Genomic DNA, 20,604 nt, shown 5'->3' with positions numbered 1-20,604 from the left:
TTGGATATCAGCCCTTTGTCTGTACTGTCATTTGTGAATATTTTCTCCTATCCCATGGTTGCCTCTTTGTTTTGTTGACTGTTTCCTTTGTTGTGCAAAAGCTTTTGATCTTGATGAAGTTCCAAAAGTTAATTTTCACTTGTTTCCTTTGTCTTTAGAGACATATCTTGAAAGAATTTGCTGTGGCCAATGTTTCTCTAGGATTTTGTTAGATTCCTGCCTCACATTGAGGTCTTTTATCCATTTCAAGTTTATCTTTGTGTATAGTGTAAGAGAATGGTTGAATTTCATTTTTCTATACATAGCTGTCCAATTTTACCAGCACCATTTATTGAAGAAACTGTCTTTTTTCTACTGTATATTTTCCCCGCTTTGTTGAAGATTATTTGACTATAAAGTTGAGAGTCCATATTGGTCCCTCTATTCTGTTCCACTGGTCTATGTGTCTGTTTTGTGGCAGTACCATGCTGTCTTGGTGATCACAGCTTTGTAGTAAAGCTCAAAATCAGGTAACGTGATGCCTCCAGTTTTTTCTTTTTCATCATTTCCTTAGCAATTCAGGGTCTCTTCTGGTTCCATACAAATTTTAGGATTGTTTATTCCAGCTCTTTGAAAAATGCCGGTGGAATTTTGGTCAGAATGGCATTGAAAGTCTAGATTGCTCTAGGCAGTATAGACATTTTAACAATGTTTATTTTTCTAATCCATGAGCATGGAATGGTTTTCCATCTTTTTGTGTCTTCTTCAGTTTCTTTCATGAGTGTTCTGTAGTTCCTCGAGTACAGATCCTTTACCTCTTTGGTTAGGTTTATTCCCTGGTATCTTATGGTTCTTGGTGCTATAGTAAATGTAATCAATTCTCTCATTTTCCTTCCTGTATTTTCATTGTTACTGTATAAGAAATCAACTAATTTCTGTTCAATGATTTTGTATCCTGCCACATTACTGAATTGCTGTATGAGTTCTAGTAGTTTGGGGGTGGAGTCTTTTGTGTTTTCCATATAAAGTATCATGTCATCTGCAAAGAGAGAGTTTGACTTCTTCTTTGCCAATTTGAATACCTTTTATTTCTCTTTGTTGTCTGATTGCTGTTGCTACGACTTTAAATACTATGTTGAACAAGAGGGGCAAGAATGGGCATCATCGTGTTCCTGATCTCAAAGGGAAGGCTGTCAGCTTTTCCCCATTGAGGATGATATTCATGGTGGGTTTTTTGTAGATCGATTTTATGAAGTTGAGGAATGTTTTCTCTATCCCTATACTTTGAATTGTTTTAATCAAATGTGGTTTTTTGCATCAATTGAGAGGACCATGTGGTTCTTCTCTCTTCTTTTATTGATTTGTTCTATCACATTTATTGATTTGCAAATATTGAACCACCCTTGCATCCCATGGATAAATCCCACCCGGTCATGTGGATAATCTTTTTAATGTACTGTTGGATCCTATTAGGATCTTGTTGAGAATCTTAGCATGCATATTCATCAGGGACCTCATGTAATTCTTTCCCACATGCTTACTCCTTTCAATCCCCTCTCACCTTAAAACCAGGTACCTCAGGTTGGTCTTTGATTCCTAAAAAGAGCAGAACCTAGTTATGGGTTTCCTTTAGGATGTCACAAAAGCAAAACCTTACCTATTTTCCTTAATAACTCATTGAACCAGGGTTTTCTTAAGCATCATTTACAGTAAATGGGGAAAAAACAAACAAGGTTCTTACCAAAATTATACTTATCTACTTAAAAATCACATTTGCCTTTAAAATGACACTATTTAATTCTCAATACCCAGTATTTCAACTGCATCTTAATCTGTGATATAAGGGCCAGTTTTTGTTTTTGTTGTTTTTTCTGCCCTAAGAAAAATGCTTTTTGAACTTAAATAACTTTCAGACTCTAGGTTATTTAATGTCATTAATTGACATACTTCAAATGGACCTTAAGAATATTTTATCAAACTAAATGCTACAAAGTTATACAAAAGTCAGCTATCAATTTTTAAGCAAAATTGTCTCATTTTTCAAAGTTTCAAGTTATTTAAAATAATTATATTATAGTAGCAATAGAAATAAGAGCTAGTGATAAATAACTAAAGAGAGTTAGAAATAAAGAGAGTTGTTTAAAGGAAGAGTATTGTCACTGGGTATCAGATATGGATAAATTTTTGAATGAAATATAACTGCTAACCCAAAATAAAATGAAGTGTTTAAGAAATTTCAAATTCATAAATATTTAAAAATGTGCACAAATATAAATGATATAACACTAAGTAAAAGCAAGTGTTTAAGTGGAGAAATGTTAGATATGAAGATAAAAAACAACTTACAATATATTGATGTTTGTACAAAATTATTTAATATCCATTTATTAGTTCTAAAAACAAGCTACTTAGGAAGAATATTTCTTTGATAACATTTATGTATATAAAAATGGACTCTTTGGTTTATAATTTCATCCTTTTCATTTTAAATATTCTAGAACCAAACCAAGTATTAAAATAAACTTTTTTAAAGCAATACCACACATGGTTAACGTGAAACAATGATTCTACTTTATATTCCTCAGCTGTAGTCACATTGAGTCATATTTGTCTTTCATGACAAATATCTTTGGAATAATAGGTGAATAACTGGATAATCTTGAGTAAAGTTAAAGTTGAATGTAGCCAGAGTTCAACTTCTTACTTGCTTACTGGATCCCACTAGATGTCATCTTAATTAAACAAGATATTTGCTTCCCTAAAAGTAGACTGCCAACATAGACCCATTACTCAATATGCCACGTTAGAATTATGGCTAATCCCAATCATTATAGAGAGACACTAGCGTGTTCAGGATACAGGCACTTAAACTATTCTGAAGGTCTCTGCCCAGAACTGCTTTGAATCCACACTTGTTTTCTTGAGTTTCTGCTTACAAACTAATGTACTATGTAGAGAGTAAAACCACCTTACCAAACTTTACTATGAAAGTACCTCTACGTACCATTATCTTCCCAACAATATTAATATGGGGAAAAAAGAAAGTATTTTGCTTGATAGGGTTACATACATGAAGTTTGGAAGTGTCTGTTGAGAACTTAAACTCTGAGCAAATTATTTGAAGTATTATGTGTTTGCTCAGCCTTCACCCTGAGGAATTTCTCAGCCACAGAAACTTTGGAAAGTTACTACACATAGATTCTGACATACAGATGTTTCTGGAGGGAAAAATAAATAAAAAGAAAAAAAAAGACAAACGGCAGAGGAGAATAAATCTGTACAAAAGCGGAAGCTACAGGTCACAGGGCGATGAAACAAAGCCTCTTGCATTTCGCAATGCCACGAGGGAGAGGAGGAATTCAGGAACTATTTACAAGCTATCTGTTTCCAGAAATGGTGGTGGTTGCTGCACAAAAAGGCAATAGGCTTTTGCTTGTAATTAAAAAGGATTAAAACTAGTCTATGTAATTTCAGTTTCAAAGTTATGTTGCCCTACATTTTTGGACTTCCAATTTCAGAGCTGCCTAACGACAATTAGCCCATTTTCCCCATAGGCCTGAAAAATGTCCCATCTAACAACAAATGGGTACTATTAAAGTCAGTATGGTTTGGGTAATTGTGCGTTCTGTCTTTGGTAAGTGGGTAAAGGACGATGGTCCAAAATTACAAAAGTGAATTTTTCCAAGAGCAAAATGAAAAATCTTTTTCATTCACTTGACTCCAATTCTAATGCTTTTTAATAATTTGATACTTACATACAAGAGTATACAATTTCCAGAACTCTAAAAACGAACCCACTAACGATTAGATTGTTTCACTGCAACTGAAATCTGTATCTGCACCTTCCAACAGTTATTTTTAATTGCAAAACTTTTGTAGATCAAGTGGCTACTATGCCTATGAAAAATAAACTTTTCTCTCTCAGTTTTATTTGTATGCTATTACCTTATTAGAAAGTCTGCAAATTTTCCAATCCATTACATGCAGCTTTCCAAAACAATAAAATCCCTGTTGCAGTAGTTGGGAGTTCCCTAGGTTATAATGGGAGTCATGAAACCTACTTTTATGAATAATAAGCTGAGTTTATATTCTGAATTTGTGTTTACAAAATGCTGTAAATGGGTTATGTTACCGCAGTATTTCCGATATATTCCTGCAATGTATAGACACAGAGCAAAAGAGAGAGAGACACCATTCAGAAAAGTTGCCTCAATCATAATGGAGTAGAAGTTGGCAATGTATGGTGTGGTATAGTATTAAAAATACTGGCTTTTGCATTCAAACCCAATTCTGTGTTCAAACCCAGTTCGACCCATACAGAGCCGTGTGACTCTTGGAAAGTTATGTAACTTCACGAAGGATTAGTTTTCTCATTTGCAAAAAGGAAGTATTTACCTCACAGCGCTATTGTGAATACTTCACAAGATAATATATTTAACATTGAGTTCCATTCCCTGCCTAGCTTCCTAAAGGACTACTTTGCCTAGCACAGACACAAGTTCAACTTGTAGTTCCCTTTCCCTTTTCATTGTCATAGGTCAACTAGCCCAAGCTCAAAATGGTGGCCTGCCAATTAAAACTGGCTTGCTAAGTTACAATCAGAAATTAATGTCAATTTCATTATTTTGAGCCCTATGTGTCCTGTTGTCCGGTGGAATTCAACTAAAGTTTTCTTGGCTGCTTTTCCATTGAGACAGAAAATATAAACATTCTCTCATTTAATTCTCAACATTTTGGGTGAGGCAGATATTGAACACATTTGGGAGATAACAGGATATGAGAGAATGTCACAGGCACTTTTAGTACTGTGACTTATTAGTTATCTGACATGAAGCATTACTTCTCTGAGTCTCAAAGTCTCATTTATCACCTCAGACATCATCTACAAATAATGAGAACAAGAGTGGCCCCAAAATAATTGTTGTGGGAACTATAGGTTCTAGCTCAAGGCCTGGTCCAAAAAAGTGCTCACTAAATGTTAGGTTTTCTTTTTCCCTACTGTCATGTTTTCTCTTGTCATGTTCTCTTTGTGGTTTTTAAATACTGCAGAAAGCTACCTTAATGAGTGATACTTCAATGCCCCTTGTTTTAATGACAGATATTATTTGACTGAATCTTGAATTTTTAAAACAATATACTGCCCCACATTACAACTTAAAAGGTGTTGATATATTTAAAGTGTTACAGAAATATCTCACACGTCTCAAATGATACGTTGTTTCTTGAATTCTGTCCTTTGTAGATGAAGTGAAGTCAAGTTAAAGTCTCTTTAATGGATGTGGGGCTTTAATTTCAGTATTCTAAGAAAGGCAAATGGTTTCATATGATCTAAATGATTGATGATGATCCAGTTAAGATAGGGGAAGATTTAAAACTTTCAACCGGGTTCTCGGGTCATGAAAGAATTAGGCCAGTTGCCACTTCTTATGTCTATCACGGTACTTTCGTGAAAACAATATGCGCTCCCACTATCCCACTATTATTTGGCACAGCGTAAAAAAAGAGCAAGGACTTTGCAAGCAAAACACCTAAGTGCTGTCATACCGATCTAAGATAAAATTTATGCAAAAGTATACATTTCTCAATGGTTTTTTCTCTTAGAGGAGAGATACAATTCAGATTTCCCAAATATCTGCTACTTGCTCTAAGTTTGAAGGAAGGAATGACTATAAAAGTTCAGCATCTGACCGGTGAGAGCAGCGTGGGCTCATATGGTCCAGAGTAGAAAGCAGCACAACCTGGATGTTTTTCACAAAATGAGGAAAAGAAGTTCCTACCATGTACCACATGAGGTTGATATTTTGCAAAGACCTCAGTCAAAATGAAAGATATGCTGAGCTACAAAGTTTAAATTGTATGTGCTCCACAGGGAAATTAAGAAAATACAGCAGCAAGCTGTCCTGTAGAGTTTAAAGGTAATTAAAACCCAAAAAGGCTTTTTCCTATTCTTCTCATAATTTGGAGATAAGAAAACCCATAAGGATATATTATAAAGGGTAACTGATAGTATTAGGATTCTTTCTTAAAAGGGAAGACTTTGGACCAAATGCTTCAAATCCATACACCATCTCTCTCTATGAAAGTTTCTATTTGAGACTTAAGATCTTCGGTCTGCAGAAAACAATTTAATTACATTCTATTTACCATTACCATTTAAAAGTTGTGTGTATAGAGACATTCCATCTACACTGTAATTAAGCACAACTAACTCTATCACACAGAAGAATTTTACCATATATTAGTATACTGGTAAACAAACACATCATGCCCCAAACTCTCTCCCTACAGAAATCTATTGGCACATTACAAAAACGGTCCACAAAGTTCTTTGGACAAATGTTTATAGCTGTTGTCATTTGTGTTTTAAAAACTATTTGAAATTACAGTATTTCATTTATTTTTGTGTATAAAGTTTCCAAACTTCTGCATAAATCCTCGGAACTTATTTTCATTTGGCTGGTATGAGTGATAAACACCAGCGTTATAATTAAGCATTGGGCTGGACCTGCCGTAACTCTTGCCCACGGTTGTGGATTTTATTTCTGGGCGGTGCACACCAGTATTTGGTACGTGGCTTACTGGCTGAATAGAGCTTTCAATCTTATAAAATGGCTCAAAGCGACTGTAAACGCGCCTGTCGGCTGAATGAGATCTTAGAAGCTCATTGGGCTTTGGCCTTGGAGAAGCAGCTGGTTTTCTTTCAGGAGCAAGAGCTGTAGTAATCTCCTTCGAATCTCGATATTGGATCTGTTCAGTGTTAAATCTCGGGGCAGAGGCATCTCCTGCTCTTTCCAAGAACTTGTTTTCAACTGGACCTGGAACAGGTATGAGTTTGCTACCTTCATCTGATGGAGAACTTATCCCCTGAGATGAGCTAATGGTTACATCTTCCTTACTCTTGTGAACACTGCCTTGAGAGTTTGATGAGGAAGAACGCTTTCTTCTAGGAGATGAATCAAATTTTGGTTCTGATTTTTTTGGTTTCTGATTCTCTTCAGCCTCAGAAACTAAAGTGTCAGAACTACTACACATTCTGTAGAAGGCAGGTGCTTTATTTTTGGAGAGATTTTCTCTCTTCTCTGGGGTAAGACTAAGTAATGACCTTAACTTCTGAGATCCCTTTTTCAAAAAATTGGGAGAGCCCTTAACTTCCTTCTTTGAAGTGAGTTCTTTGCTAGGTTCATCTTTATTCATATCAAGTAAAGCAGCGACGGAAATTGATTTGGTCGTGGGACCGCTGGGAGGCTGTCTCTTAATGACCTCCCTGTCCTCTTCTGTGCTCTGGGTCACGTTGTGCATGCTTTTAGAACTTTTCAGCAAATCTTCTTTGGGTTTTTCTGGTTGTCTAACTCGATTCCTGGTAAGCGTGCTATATACATAATGCTTACTATGTCCATGATCTAAGTTGGCCTTTGAGTGGTCGAAGAATGGGAAACTACGCCGTTTGAGCACATTTTCATTTTGTTGATTCTTTAGATTTTCTGTCTGCTTATTTACACACAAGGATGTATATAAATAGTTGTTGGCCTCCGTGTGGCCATTTGTAGCTTGATTTAAGACTGGGGAGTGGTTTTCGGGAACCTGCAAAGTGTGCATTTGTGGTGCCTCTGACTGCAGTGGGAGCTTGGGGCTTGATTCTGGCACGGGTTTGTCTGTCCCGTGCTGTTCGCTTGTGGGGGTATCCAGGACCTCCTTAGGTGTGTCACTTCCCTGGGAACCAATGACAGTTGAATTTGAGGAGCCAGTCGTGCAACTGTTCACCTCCTGCTGTTCAGGTAATGTTGGTTTAAACACAAAAGAGGAACGAAGCCGAGAATGAGTATAATGGGCACTGGCTTTCACATTTTCAGAACTATCATAGCCCTCAAACCGGTCACCTAGAGCTGACCCGTTTGAATCAGGTGCAGCTTCTGAGTGATCATTTAAGTAGGATTCAATTCTCCAGTTACGCAAGAAGGACTTTGTGGTATGTTCAAGGGTTGGCATTCGTTGTTGCAAAAAGCGAATATGATTATCTGTCCCATTAAAAGACCTCCGTACATTTGAGTTCCTCTCTGCAAGATTTGTTGTTTTTCTCTGGGCGAGCCGATCAGCAAAACTCTGGGCAGGTGTGTTTTGGCGGCTCACGTAGCCTCCTCGTGCTGAGGAAGCCACACTGAGACTATCTGAAGGCTTTTTCCAGTTACCTGGCGGATTAATGTTTCGATTCAGAGCCCTGTTAAGAAGCAGGTATGGTGCTGTTTCCGGCTGTTCTCCAGCATAACTATGCCTCTTCCAATTTTCATTTATCTGACTGGATTGATACTGACGGACTGTATTTGGACCATTAAAGTTTGGAATAAAATGAGGCTTGTATCCATGATTTCTTATGCTATATTTGTCATGTTCATTTAGAGTATATATCCCTCTGTTTTTGAAGTAACTGGATTCTAGTTTATGAATCTTGTCTTGTCTGCCAAAAAGGTTTCTTTGGCTGGAAACAGAAGCTAATGAAGAAAGTGAACGCTGATAGGTGCCATTCTCCCAGAGTGTTTTGCCGTGCTTTACCCTGGCTAATTCTTCTTGAGCAAATGAATTGGGGACACAGGATCTGGCATAGAGAGTTCGAAATTCTTCATCAAAGGACTCAACAAGTTGTCCTGTGATTATCTGAACCATGCTGAGGTGAGCTTTTTCAAATGACCACATGTAGCTGAAAAAGAATCAAAATTGGGAAATTTAAATTTTTCTGTTAGATTAATGACAATATATAACTTTACTAAGAAAAAATGTGCTGTTTAACATTGACAAGAGAATTTATGTTCATTTCCCCTGCCTACCGTAATTTAGAACATCTTCAGTCATTAAATGATTGCAATACCTGCCTTATCTCCCTTACTACCATATTTGTATCTTAAATAACAAAGCAACTCAAGTCCTGGCTTTGAATCCACCCCTAACTTCTTAAATTACTTTCTAGAAGTTCAAAGAAAAGCCTGCTGTGCATTTTGCATCCTGCCTACTAAGATTTTATGGTGTAGAAATGTTATATTTCATATAAAGTATCTTGGCAGAAGGCAAACAGGCCAGTATCAGTGGAAAAGTTGAGAGATCTGGCTTTTACTGAGCTATCTACACACATGAGTGTGGGCCTCAGTTTCCAAAATGCTAGCATAAGCCGACATTCCTTAGAGTTCTAGCATGTTATAATACAAGATAGGTTTTTGCTAATACATACATTTTATCTCTGGGGCTTACTCAGGAAGCATACTTTGGAATGCCAGGGCTTGTGCACAGAGAGAGGATTTGTGGGCTGCAGTCTCAGTCTATAAAAGACACTTAACTACTTACACAGTGGACAGAGAACTGGTAAATTTAGCCTCAAAAGCCATGCCAGTCAAAATGACACTTAAGATCTTTTAATATAAAATACAATTTCTAGGAAATTAAGGTTTGTAACTACTTTATAGTACTATGTGGGATTCTGCAGTTTAGAGGTGACAGTTGAAATGTCATATAAATTTTAAATCTGATTTGTAAAAGTTTAGATAATGTAACATACAGAGTCACTGAGCAGAAAAAGGAATTGCTAATATGCTATATATTAGATACTGTTACATAACATGATAGGGGTTAATAAAGGAAAAAGGAGACAGAGGAGCTTGTTTTTATAGAGGGGATATAGTAACAAAGGCATATGAATACTAAAAGAATATACAGAATATATTTATTTATTTATTTATTTATTATTTATTATTTTTTTTAAAGATTTTATTTATTTATTTGACAGAGAGAAATCACAAGTAGATGGAGAGGCAGGCAGAGAGAGAGAGGAAAGCAGGCTCCCTGCCGAGCAGAGAGCCCGATGTGGGACTCGATCCCAGGACCCTGAGATCATGACCTGAGCTGAAGGCAGCGGCTTAACCCACTGAGCCACCCAGGCGCCCCCAGAATATATTTAAAATACACAAACAACACTGCCTATCTAATATACTGAATTTTATCTAGTATGCTTACTGGATGCATGTATGAGAAGAATAACTCAGTAGGTGCTCTTTTTGTACAGACCATGTGGGGGCCACCAGGCTGACTTAAAATAAATGATACAAAGTGAATCACTACAGGAATTTTCAACCCCACTGAAGATACAAATAAAAAATCTGTGAGAAGGAGCAAGTAGAGGAATGAATAGTCAGCTATGACATATGAGGAAATCTCCAGAGACAAGTGGAAGTTGAGCTATATTTTGACAGAGATTAGACAACCCAGAAGTTCAAACATAGAAAGTATGGAACAGTTTCTGTGGGAGGAGAGACATAGGGGAATAAGAAGGAAAGAATGGCCATGTTTTGGTTGAACACAGAAAACAAATTACATTTACCTGAAGTAAAGACAGTTACATAATAGACTGATGAATGGGTGGGGAAAATCTTAAAAGCAAAGCAAAATCTTAAAAGCAGAAGAAAGTTTGACTGTATAAGATTTTCTCCCCCAAATTCGGATAAATTATCATAAAAAGATGTTTGAGGAATGATTTTTTTTTTCCAGTAGGTATTTATAATACAGATTTGAAAGATGAGGGACTGAATTTACTGTGATGAGTGAAATAACTGAAGTTAGGTGATAAGAGCCTAAACCAGAGTGGAAATTGGAATAAAGACTAAAAATATTGAGCCAGTAACAAGAAGAGAGAACCAGAATACCGGCAGGTCATAAAGGACATGTATAGGTTATGAAATAAAAATAGCCTCCAGGTGTTGAGCTCAGGAAACTGAGAAGATAATGGTACTGGTGAATATGCTGCAACTGGAGAAGTTTCCCTACTTTGGTAAATCAAAAAATGATATTGTGGTATCACTTCAGCTAAAAGGAAGACATTCCACTGTATATATTCAGTGTAGAGATTATTCTCTGGAAACACTGAACAGCCTCAAATGAAAGAGCTAGTTTACTGACATCCAGGCATCTTACAATAAAACTGTCAAGATTCCAGCCAACCGCTCTCATGTAAACTCTGCTGTTGATAAACATTACCCACACAATTTCCAATAAGCTTAGAGTCCCTCAATACACAGCAAAAGATCAGCAGACATTTGAAGAATGTTTGGAAGATGGTTTATAAAGCTTAGAAGTTTAGATGCCAAACAGAGACCAAAACAAGCAGGAAACAGTCACCTGGAGGAAACAGAAACTGCATGGATAAGAATATATATAAAAGCAGAGCTACAAAAAACTACAATTAATATCCTCGAAGAAATAGAGAAAATGATGCATCTATAAAAACACAAACAGGATGCTTTGAAAATGATCCAAGCAGGAGATACTAAAACTATTTGATAGCAAAATTTTAAAAGAGAGTTGTGATACGTTAGAATAAACAACCAAGAAAATTCCTCAGGCAGTACCCACCCAAGACAGAAAATCAGAAGGGGAAAAATACAATGGGAGCAGAAATCTAGTTAATAAGAATTCCAGAGAGAGAAAGAGAGAGAGAATAGAGACAACCAAGGAGAAGAAATGATCAAAGAATAAGTAAGAAAATGTCCCAGAATTGGAGGATAGGAATTCTGGATTCCTATCCAGAATTTTGGATTGCCTAGAACAATAAATTAAAAAAAGCCTAGACCTAGAAACACAATAAATTTGAGAACAGCAGGAGATAGAAGAGAAACCTTGGACGTTTCCAAAAAAAAAAAAAAAAGTTACATAAGAAGGATGGGAATAACAATTGTTTGAGACTTCTCAACAGTAACTTTGATTGCCAGGCAGCATCTTTCAAATTTGGAGGAAAAAGGATTTGGCTTACAGTACCATCCCCAGTTAATCCATCAATCACTTAAAATTACAAATTTCGGGACTTTAGTTTTTTAAAGATTTTATTTATTTATTTGACAGACAGAGATCACAAGTAGTCAGAGAAGCAGGCAGAGAGAGAGGAGGAAGCAGGCTCCCTGCTGAGCAGACAGCCCAATGCAGGACTTGATCCCAGGACTCTGGGATCATGACCTGAGCCGAAGGCAGAGGTTTTAACCCACTGAGCCACCCAGGTGCCCCAAATTGGACTTTAAAAAAGTTCCATCCTGATGGAAATTGTTCTTGAGCAAACATGAGAGAAAAACAATTATTTGGAAACAAAAAAAGATGTAAAGATGGGATTAACATGGGGTTTAAGAAATTGTGGCTCAAACTACCCGGGAATATGGGATATCACAGGACCCCAGCAGCACTCCGGGTTAAAGACCTGTTAAGCCAGATGGGACATGACAGATTGTTGGTAGTAATTTAGCATTTGGAAAAGTTGTTCATGTGCTAAAAAATCTGTAGAATCAACTGGAAAAAAAAAATAGTCATAAACAGGAAAAAAAAAAACCCAGCAAATAAAACCCAAAACCAAACGGTCATTATTAACTTTGTTATAAGAAATGAAGCATATCACAAATGACTCCAAGGCTCATCAATGACCAATTCTGACACAATTTAAGAAATGTAAACGGAGACTTCTCACTTAAGAAACAACTGTGATAAAACTGTACTGGGTGAGTGGCAACCAGGAGGTCAAGTGGATTTGGGTGAATAGAAAATGTAACCCTTCAATTACTATACTATAGAATGAAGTGATAATATCTAAAAGTGATATACTGAGCATTCACAGTATAATCATGTTACATAAGAGAATGTAATAACCATCAGAAGAACCAGCTGAAAGAAGTAAATACTGCATCTAGAGATTAGGATCCAGGAGTGGATCCAGATGGAGAACAAAAACTGGCCTGTATTGCATGCCTATCCTCCCTCCCTCCTTTTCTAGTAGGCTCTATGCAAGGCAGGGCTTGAACTCATGCAGCTCCACTGCAGTGCTTGAATTTACAACCCCAAGATCAAGACCTGAGCTGAGATCAAGAGTCAGAAGCTTAACCGAGTGAGACACCCAGGTGCCCCTGTATTCTTCTCTTGGTAATATTTGCTATTTTTAAAAATGTGCAGGGGCACCTGGGTGGCTCAGTGGGTTAAAGCTTCTGCCTTCTGCTCAGGTCATGATCCCAGGGTCCTGGGATAGAGACCTGCATTGGGGTCTCCGCTTGGCGGGCAGCCTGCTCCCCCCACCCTCTCTCTGCCTGCCTCTCTGCCTACTTATGATCTGTTTGTCAAATAAATAAATAAATAAATAAATAAATAATTTTTAAAAAATGTAAATATTTTCCTGGATAAAAAATAAAATTAACTTACTACTCCCCCTCCCTCCAGACACACTGTCATATTCATGACATTGGGAAAATGTGGGAAAGCAAGCACAAAAGGGAAACTCTGACTTTCTGGTTGGAGGTATCAAGAGTGAAATCCACAGAGAAAGTAGTGACAGTACACCAGTTGTATCATGGGTCTCTAAATCCGACAGTCTTCAAGTCTGATCAAAGATGGTACCTGGAAGCCAACAACTTCAGTGAAACATGTCTTTTGAAAGTGGCTTTTATAGAGACCATGAGATTTAGAAAAAAAAAAAAAAGAAAAGAAAACGTTTATAAAATTCTCTCCCAGTCAAATTTGTGGACAATATTTTACTAAATAATATGTTCTAGACTTTATACAGTTTCAAAGAGGACATCCAATTAACAATCTGATTTGTACACATTGATAAAAAGTGTATTTGTTATATCTCATCACTGTTAGTATCATGATAGGACAAAGCATCTATTGCGTTCTGATAAAACTGTCACCACGATGAGTGAATAGTCACACAATGTATGACTAGACGTCAGGCCTCTCTGGAAATGCTTGGAGTTTAGAATATGAAGACATTTTGGGATACCTGTGTGGCTCATTCAGGTAAGCATCTGCCTTCGGCTCAGGCTATGACTCCCAAGGTCCTGGGATCGAGTCCCACATCGGGCTCTCTGCTCCTCGGGGAGCCTGCTTCTCCCTCTGCCTGCTGCTCTCCCTGCTGGTGCGCTTTCTCTCTCTCTCTCTCTCTCTGACATATAAGTAAATAATACGTTTATGGAGTTATGGAGACATTTTACGGCAAAGAATTTTAAGTTAAAGAAGGTGGCATTTTGATTTGGGCTATGATGGAGACGATGACAATACTGGAATTAGAGACAAAGGCTGTTTTTAACCAAAAATAAGTCAGTTTTTAGCCAGTTTCCATGAAGACTAGTTCATAACTGTTCCACCAGATCCTGTTACAATACTGTTAGAGGAAAGGTCCATGACAATGCAGGGGTAGCGGCGAACGAGGGTTAGGACAGTCATTTTTTAAAAGAAGTATATTTAAAATTAACATGGAATAATAAGAAAAATAGAGTTGTTACAGAAGAGTTTTGGTTATTTTTTATCATCTGTGGTCCTAGGTATTCTACATATTCACTTCCATAAATAGTAACTTAAATTCTGCCTTGGCTTATGATATACATAGAAAGATAACAAGTTTCTGTTGCTGTTGTCTGTTTTTCCCAACATCACTTTAAAGTAGTTTAGCCATAGTCATCTCAACATGCAGCTCCTATTAACGCCTAGCACTAGCAAAACAAAGTTAAGGTGAAATTACTGTTCAAGGTAATCTTAAAAGTCAATTTAAATAATAAAAACAGAAAGCATTCATTAGGATGAAATTAAGCAATAAATACCATTCTGGAAGTCAAGTGAATGCCTAATTTTAATTAAAATTTCAATTAAAACCCCTGTAAAACCAAGTGGGTCTGACCAAATACATACATGCATAATGAGTCTTTAAAGGACCCATTAATTTCAAGCACTGGTTGTAATTTCTGCTCTTAACAAGTTTTCCTTTACAACTCCAAAAGGCAGTTTCAAGAAAAGGTCCCTGAGCCTAAAGGGAAAGTTAGCAGATAGTAACAGCTAAAACATGCCTAAAATAATAGCTGACTTTAGGGGCCATGCTGCACGGACTCTTTTAATTCTCACAAGGACACAAGGTAGGCTCTATCGTTAACTTTATAGAGGAATAAACTTGAGTGCAACCAAGTTGAGTAACTTGCTCATGACCAATCACTTCAACATGTTGTCTCCTTCTTGCAGACATTCTAAGTTCCAAGAGAAGAAGGAAAAGTTTTCCTTCACTGTCCTGTTTACATCCACAGCTCTCCTGGCCTGTTTCCACGGTCTTTAGGAATGAGTCTGTGCTGCCTGATGACCCAGCAGTTCACATGTGCTGGTTGGTATTTTTATCTGCCTGTTGATCTAACCTTATTGTGTAGCCCATTCAGGACCCATGTCTGGAATATATCAGAGAGTATTAGGGTAGCATTGTACTCTGAAGCCAGCAGAACTTGGATTGGGCTGTCCGTCTGGGACTGCTTCTGACCTATGGCTGGGGAGTTTTCAGACAAGTCACTTAGCCCCCTGGAACTTCATTTTCATCATTTATAAATGTAGATGAGAACAAATGTATCCAAAAAGTGGTAAGGACTGGGGAGTACATATGTGGCAGAGCCAAGGTGGAACAGAGTAGGCATTCCACCAGTGGTCTCTTGAAAGAGGTCAGATCACAGTAACCCAAGTAAACCCTGTCCAGTGTCTATCATGGCATTTTTAATAGCCTGACTCTGAAATGCTTTTTGGGGTAGTACTATATATAGTGACTACATGATGATAACTATCAGATTCTTAATAATACTAAAATAAGAACAATCCAGAGATCAGGCTGCTCAAAGTGATAAAGTACCTCTATTTTTTTTTTTTTTAAATATTTTATTTATTTGTTTGACAGAGAGAAATTGAGAGAGCACAAGCAGGGGGAGCAGCAGAGGGAGAGGGAGAAGCCGGCTCCCCACCTGGGGAGCCTGATTTGGGGCTCGATCCCATGACCCTGGGATCATGACCTGAGCCAAAGGTACACATTCAACTGACTGAGCCACCCAGGTGTTCCAGGGCTTCTATTTTTACAAACAACTGTTATTATTAAGCCCATACTAAGACTGTTTTCATAAGGAGCAAAATCACTCCTAGAATTACAGAACTTTAGGGAACCTGAAATATATCTCAACACCCCACCCCTCATTTTGGGGATGGAGAACTTGGAGCCCAAGGAAGTTATACGACTTGCCCAATGTTTTAATGTTCTTTAGCGGCTCAACCAGAACTGAAACCGAAGCCTCCAAACTTCCATGCAAAGGTTCGTTTTTTATCTCGAAGGAATAGCTAAACAGATTATGTTAAAATTTGAAACTAATATAAATTCTGTAAATGACTGATAATGCTGGAGCTAAACACAATGATCTTACCTGTAGGAACCATACATAACTTTCTGGCAGTCAATTAACAAAAATTTCTGTTCCAATTTTCCATGAAATTTTGCTCCTGTTTTGGAAAGATAATCTTGGCCTTTTACTGTCCGCACTCGAATATTCTAGAATTACATGTAAACAGAAAGTAAAATTATAACTAGAAAAGAGATATTTTGGAAGTGAAATATATGTCAATATAAAATCTTAGTACCAAAAAAGTATACTTGAAATAATCTTTTAAATCAGCAATAACAAAGAAATGGTAAAAGCAAATGTTAAGACATCACCAAAAAAAAAAAAAAAGGCTCAAGAAAAACAGTCACTTAAAATATATATTTTAACATAACATAAATAGGAGGCATTATTCTACATTTATACAGAAGGACTTCATAAATCACCTAGGGTCCTATTGCAAGAGAGCCATTCAGGTTACAGTAGCATGATTCCACAATAACTACAATTAAATTCCACGTTCCTTTTTAAGAAGTCAGATGTAACTGAAAACACTATGCCTAATGACTGTGATAAGCAACATCTGCTGAATGAAAGAATTACTTGAGTCAGTGGTTTCAAGGTTATTCATGGAGAAACTAAAGCATTTATTATGACTGAGCAAAGCTAACTCAGAAGCTTAAGTGCCCCATCAAGAAAGGTATCTTCTAAAACCATCATGAAGATGTGTGTTCTCAATCATATTCCAAAAAAGTACAAAGGTACCCTTCTGTGATAAATCATTATAACACCTTAAATATATTTATGCATGTATGTAAATATATTTATTTTGGGAGTGATATAGCTTAACTTGCCTTAAATTCAACTAAGATAAAAATGATACACAAAATACGTGAAGGAAAAACAAATAAACATGGAATTCTTACCCTGAGTCGTTGAACTTGACAGCCCTGTTTTTCAGTCATATTTAGGAAATGATTAAAGTTGGACTCATCAAGCAGAATGTATATGGATATCCCTCGAGTTGATGCCTCCACTATTTCTTTGAAAATGTCCACATCTGTAAATATATCCATCACTAAAGCAATGACCTATAAAAGACAAAAATGTAAAACAATTTTAGATAACAAGTAGAGGTTTAGAAATTCCTTTCTTTCAATAGTAATTGAATACAATGGAAAATATTCAAATACATAATACTTATAAATGTATAAGTGTGTATAAGTATATAAGTATAAATGCAAACACACACAATGTGTGTGCATTTCCTAAAGTAGAAGATGCAAAAGTATACTGAAAATAAACAAGTGACTACATACAGATTTGCAGAACTAAGTAATTTTATATTGGTTTTATGTCAAAGGGAATCTGCATTTCAGTAGGTTTGCTGAGCAAAGGACAAACCCAAATCAGAACAGGGTAATGGGAAGGGACAGGTAGATGGAAGGTGGAAACCAGTGTTAAAATTTTTTGTGGGAAATATTTATGGGGAAAAGCAACCTCTCTGAAACTAGCTATTAGTAATAAATGTTTTGGGATACTGGGAAAGAGAAATAATTTTTTTTTAGATTTTTATTTATTTATTTGACAGATCAAAAGTAGGCAGACAGGCAGGCAGAGAGAGAGAGAGGAGGAAGCAGGCTCCCTGCTGAGCAGAGAGCCCGATGCAGGGTTCGATCCCAGGACCCTGAGATCATGACCTGAGCTGAAGGCAGAGGCTTTAACCCACTGAGCCACCCAGGTGCCCCAAGAGAAATAAATCTTAAAGAAATAGAAATATAGGTAGGAAGCAGCCAAAGCTGAGAAAGGGCATCGGACTTAAAAGACCAGAAAATTAAATATATATACCTAAAATGAGCTTAGCAGACAAAATAAACAGAATAAGCAAAAAGGCAGTACGATTAAAAAGATAAACACAGAAATTTCCTAAAGAACAGACTCCTAAAATGGAGAGAGTGCAAGTTAAACTATGGGCAACAGAACCATTACTGACTCTGAGAAGCAGTGGAGGGAAATAATGCTGAAAGTAGGGAAAATGACTAGACTGTCTACATACTATTTGTTGGAGAAGAACACAAAATCCCTGCTCTTGGTGAAGATTGCATATTAGATCAGGGAAGAAACCATAAGCAATAAATAGAGGCAATAAATAGATAAATTCGGTAATAAGTTATAAGGTGTTTTTTTTTTAAGATTTATTTATTTATTTTAAAGAGAAAGAGAGGAACAGAATAAGAGTGCCTGTGTGCATGCATGAGTTGGGGAAGGGCATGGGGAGAGGGATAAACGGACTCCTTACTAAGCCCTGATGCAGGGCTAGCTGGATGCTTAACTGACTGAGCCACCAAGCACCTCTGTAAAATAAGAAGCTTACTGGGGAAAAAATATAAAAGAGTAAGGGGGTTATAAGCCCCCCAAAATTGAGAAGGTAAGGTTTGGGACTTTCTAGATAGGTCTCTGTGAGAAAGCACCCTTTGAGCAAAGACATAAAAAGGAATGGAGTTAGTCATCAACATGATTATCCTGACAAATTGTGTTCCAGGCAGGGGATATCGGCAGTGCAAAGGCCCAACATCAGGAGTTTGCCTGGCATAGTCAAGAAGCAGCAAGGAGACAGCAGAAACGACATGAAATCACAAGGCCTTGAAGGTATTCTAGAGCCTTCAGCCTTCTGTCCTGAATAAGATTATAAACTATGAGAAGCTTTTCAGTTGAGGCAACAAGACGATATGATTTATGTCTGAAAAGGATTTGTTCTGGTAACTGTGTTGATGCTAAGGGTGGAAGCCAGGGTGGAAGCAGGCAGGCCAGTTAGAATTACTGGAGCAATTTAAGTGAGGGGTGACCGAGTCACCATCAGTGATGAAGACAAATGGCCAAATGTCAGATACTTTAGAGCCAAAGGATTTCTGAATGGATTGAACATAGGATGTGAGAGGAAAAGCAGGGAAAGAGACGTACTCTAAAATTCTTAGCCTCATCAATGTGAAGGACCAAGTTGTCATCAACTAAGTTCGGGAAGACTACAGCGACGTTAAATTTTAGGGAGAAGATTAAAAAGGCTAGTTAAGTTGGAGGGGCCAGGTGGAATGCTAAGTTGAGAAGTCTAGGCCAGACACGCCAACTGGGTGTCGGTTGTGCGGAGATGACAATTAAATCCAAGTCACCAAGGGAGACTCGATAAAGAAAAGGAGACCTAGGACTGTGCCCTGGGACAAGAGAAGGTATCAGCAAAGGACACTATAGTGTCAGTAGAGTGATAAGCACAAAAGCCTTACTGTAAGACATTTAAGAGGCAATGCGGAAGACAAGTACCGGAAATAGCAGGTACAGGCAACTCTTCTCGAGTAAACTGGCTCTAAGAAGAAGCAGTGACATGAAGAGGTAGCCGTGGGGAAAGCTGGGTCAAACGGGGTTTTACTTTTTTGCTGTTTTAGGGTGAGGGAAATAATGGCCTGTCTGCACGCTAATGAAATGAGTGAAACTGAATGATGTAGGAGATGGTGGGAGACGGGTGGTGAAGGAAAGAATTTCTGCAGAAAAGTCTTTGAGGAGGCAATAAAAGAGCAAATCTAGTGTAAAAATAAAGTTATGAGAGCACAGAGAATAAAGACCAGGAAAAGATCACCTATAATATCAAGACAGAAGGCCCAGTGTGTGGTAGTGGCGCTGGGCACGTTCTCTTGTGAATGCTTCAACATTTTTCATGAACTGGGAAGCAAGGGCTTCAACGGAGAAGACCCTAGATTATGGAAGATGTGTTAGATAGAGAATGATGACAGGGGTAGTAAGTCATCATCGAGGATGGTAGGAAACAGAATCAACTACAGAAATACAGTATAATTACAGGACATATTAAGGACTCTCTAAATCATAAATTTAAAATGAGAAAAGTCAATGTGGTTGTGAGTTATTCTCCACCTTTTTTCAGCTGCAAGGCTGCCAGCACGAAGGAGGCAGAAAGTTTGATTAAACCATGGATGTAGTGATGGCCATGAGAGTATAATGGAGAGAGATAAGGAAGAACTGAGGGTATAGGTAATGTGGGAGGCTAAAGTGACTTGTCATGGGATTTAAACTAGACAAAGAGAGGAAAAGAGGGTGTCATGGATGTGAGAAGCAGTGAAATAAGACTGGAATCAATGAATTTGTGGTCTTGCTGAGGTTAAAAAACGATTAAATATTAAGAAATTACTGTTAATTTTTTCCATGTTGACAGTAATAATAAGTCTTATCTTTTAAATATGCATATTAATATGGCTACAGGTGAAATGATATGTTACCTTGTATTTAGTTCATATGATGGTCAATGAAACAAAACTGGCAAAACATGAAGGTTCTATATACTTACTTTCTACTTTTGGATACTTCCACAACACGAAGTTTAAAAAATAAACAAATAAAGGAATGTTGGATACTATCAAGTGCCAGAGGGAAGTGGGAGTCAGAC

General features: G+C 37.3%; 1 protein-coding gene across 2 annotated transcripts in view; it reads right to left on the bottom strand.

Moving 5' to 3' along the window:
- Positions 1-2,331: 2,331 nt before the first annotated feature.
- Positions 2,332-20,604, bottom strand: part of FAM83B (family with sequence similarity 83 member B) — an 81,296-nt gene continuing 63,023 nt past the window's right edge. For both annotated transcript variants that reach the window (XM_004772411.3, XM_004772410.2), the window contains exons 3-5: positions 17,081-17,245; positions 16,200-16,324; positions 2,332-8,671 (exon numbers count right to left, since the gene is read on the bottom strand). In XM_004772411.3, coding sequence (XP_004772468.1) covers positions 6,370-8,671; positions 16,200-16,324; positions 17,081-17,245 — 2,592 coding nt within the window. In that variant the 3' untranslated portion in view covers positions 2,332-6,369. The remainder of the gene's footprint in view (positions 8,672-16,199; positions 16,325-17,080; positions 17,246-20,604) is intronic.

Source organism: Mustela putorius, unplaced genomic scaffold, assembly GCF_011764305.1.
Source record: "Mustela putorius furo isolate JIRA1106 unplaced genomic scaffold, ASM1176430v1.1 tig00003983_pilon_pilon_pilon, whole genome shotgun sequence".
NCBI lineage: Eukaryota > Metazoa > Chordata > Mammalia > Carnivora > Mustelidae > Mustela > Mustela putorius.
This window is presented reverse-complemented; position numbering and strand designations above follow the sequence as displayed.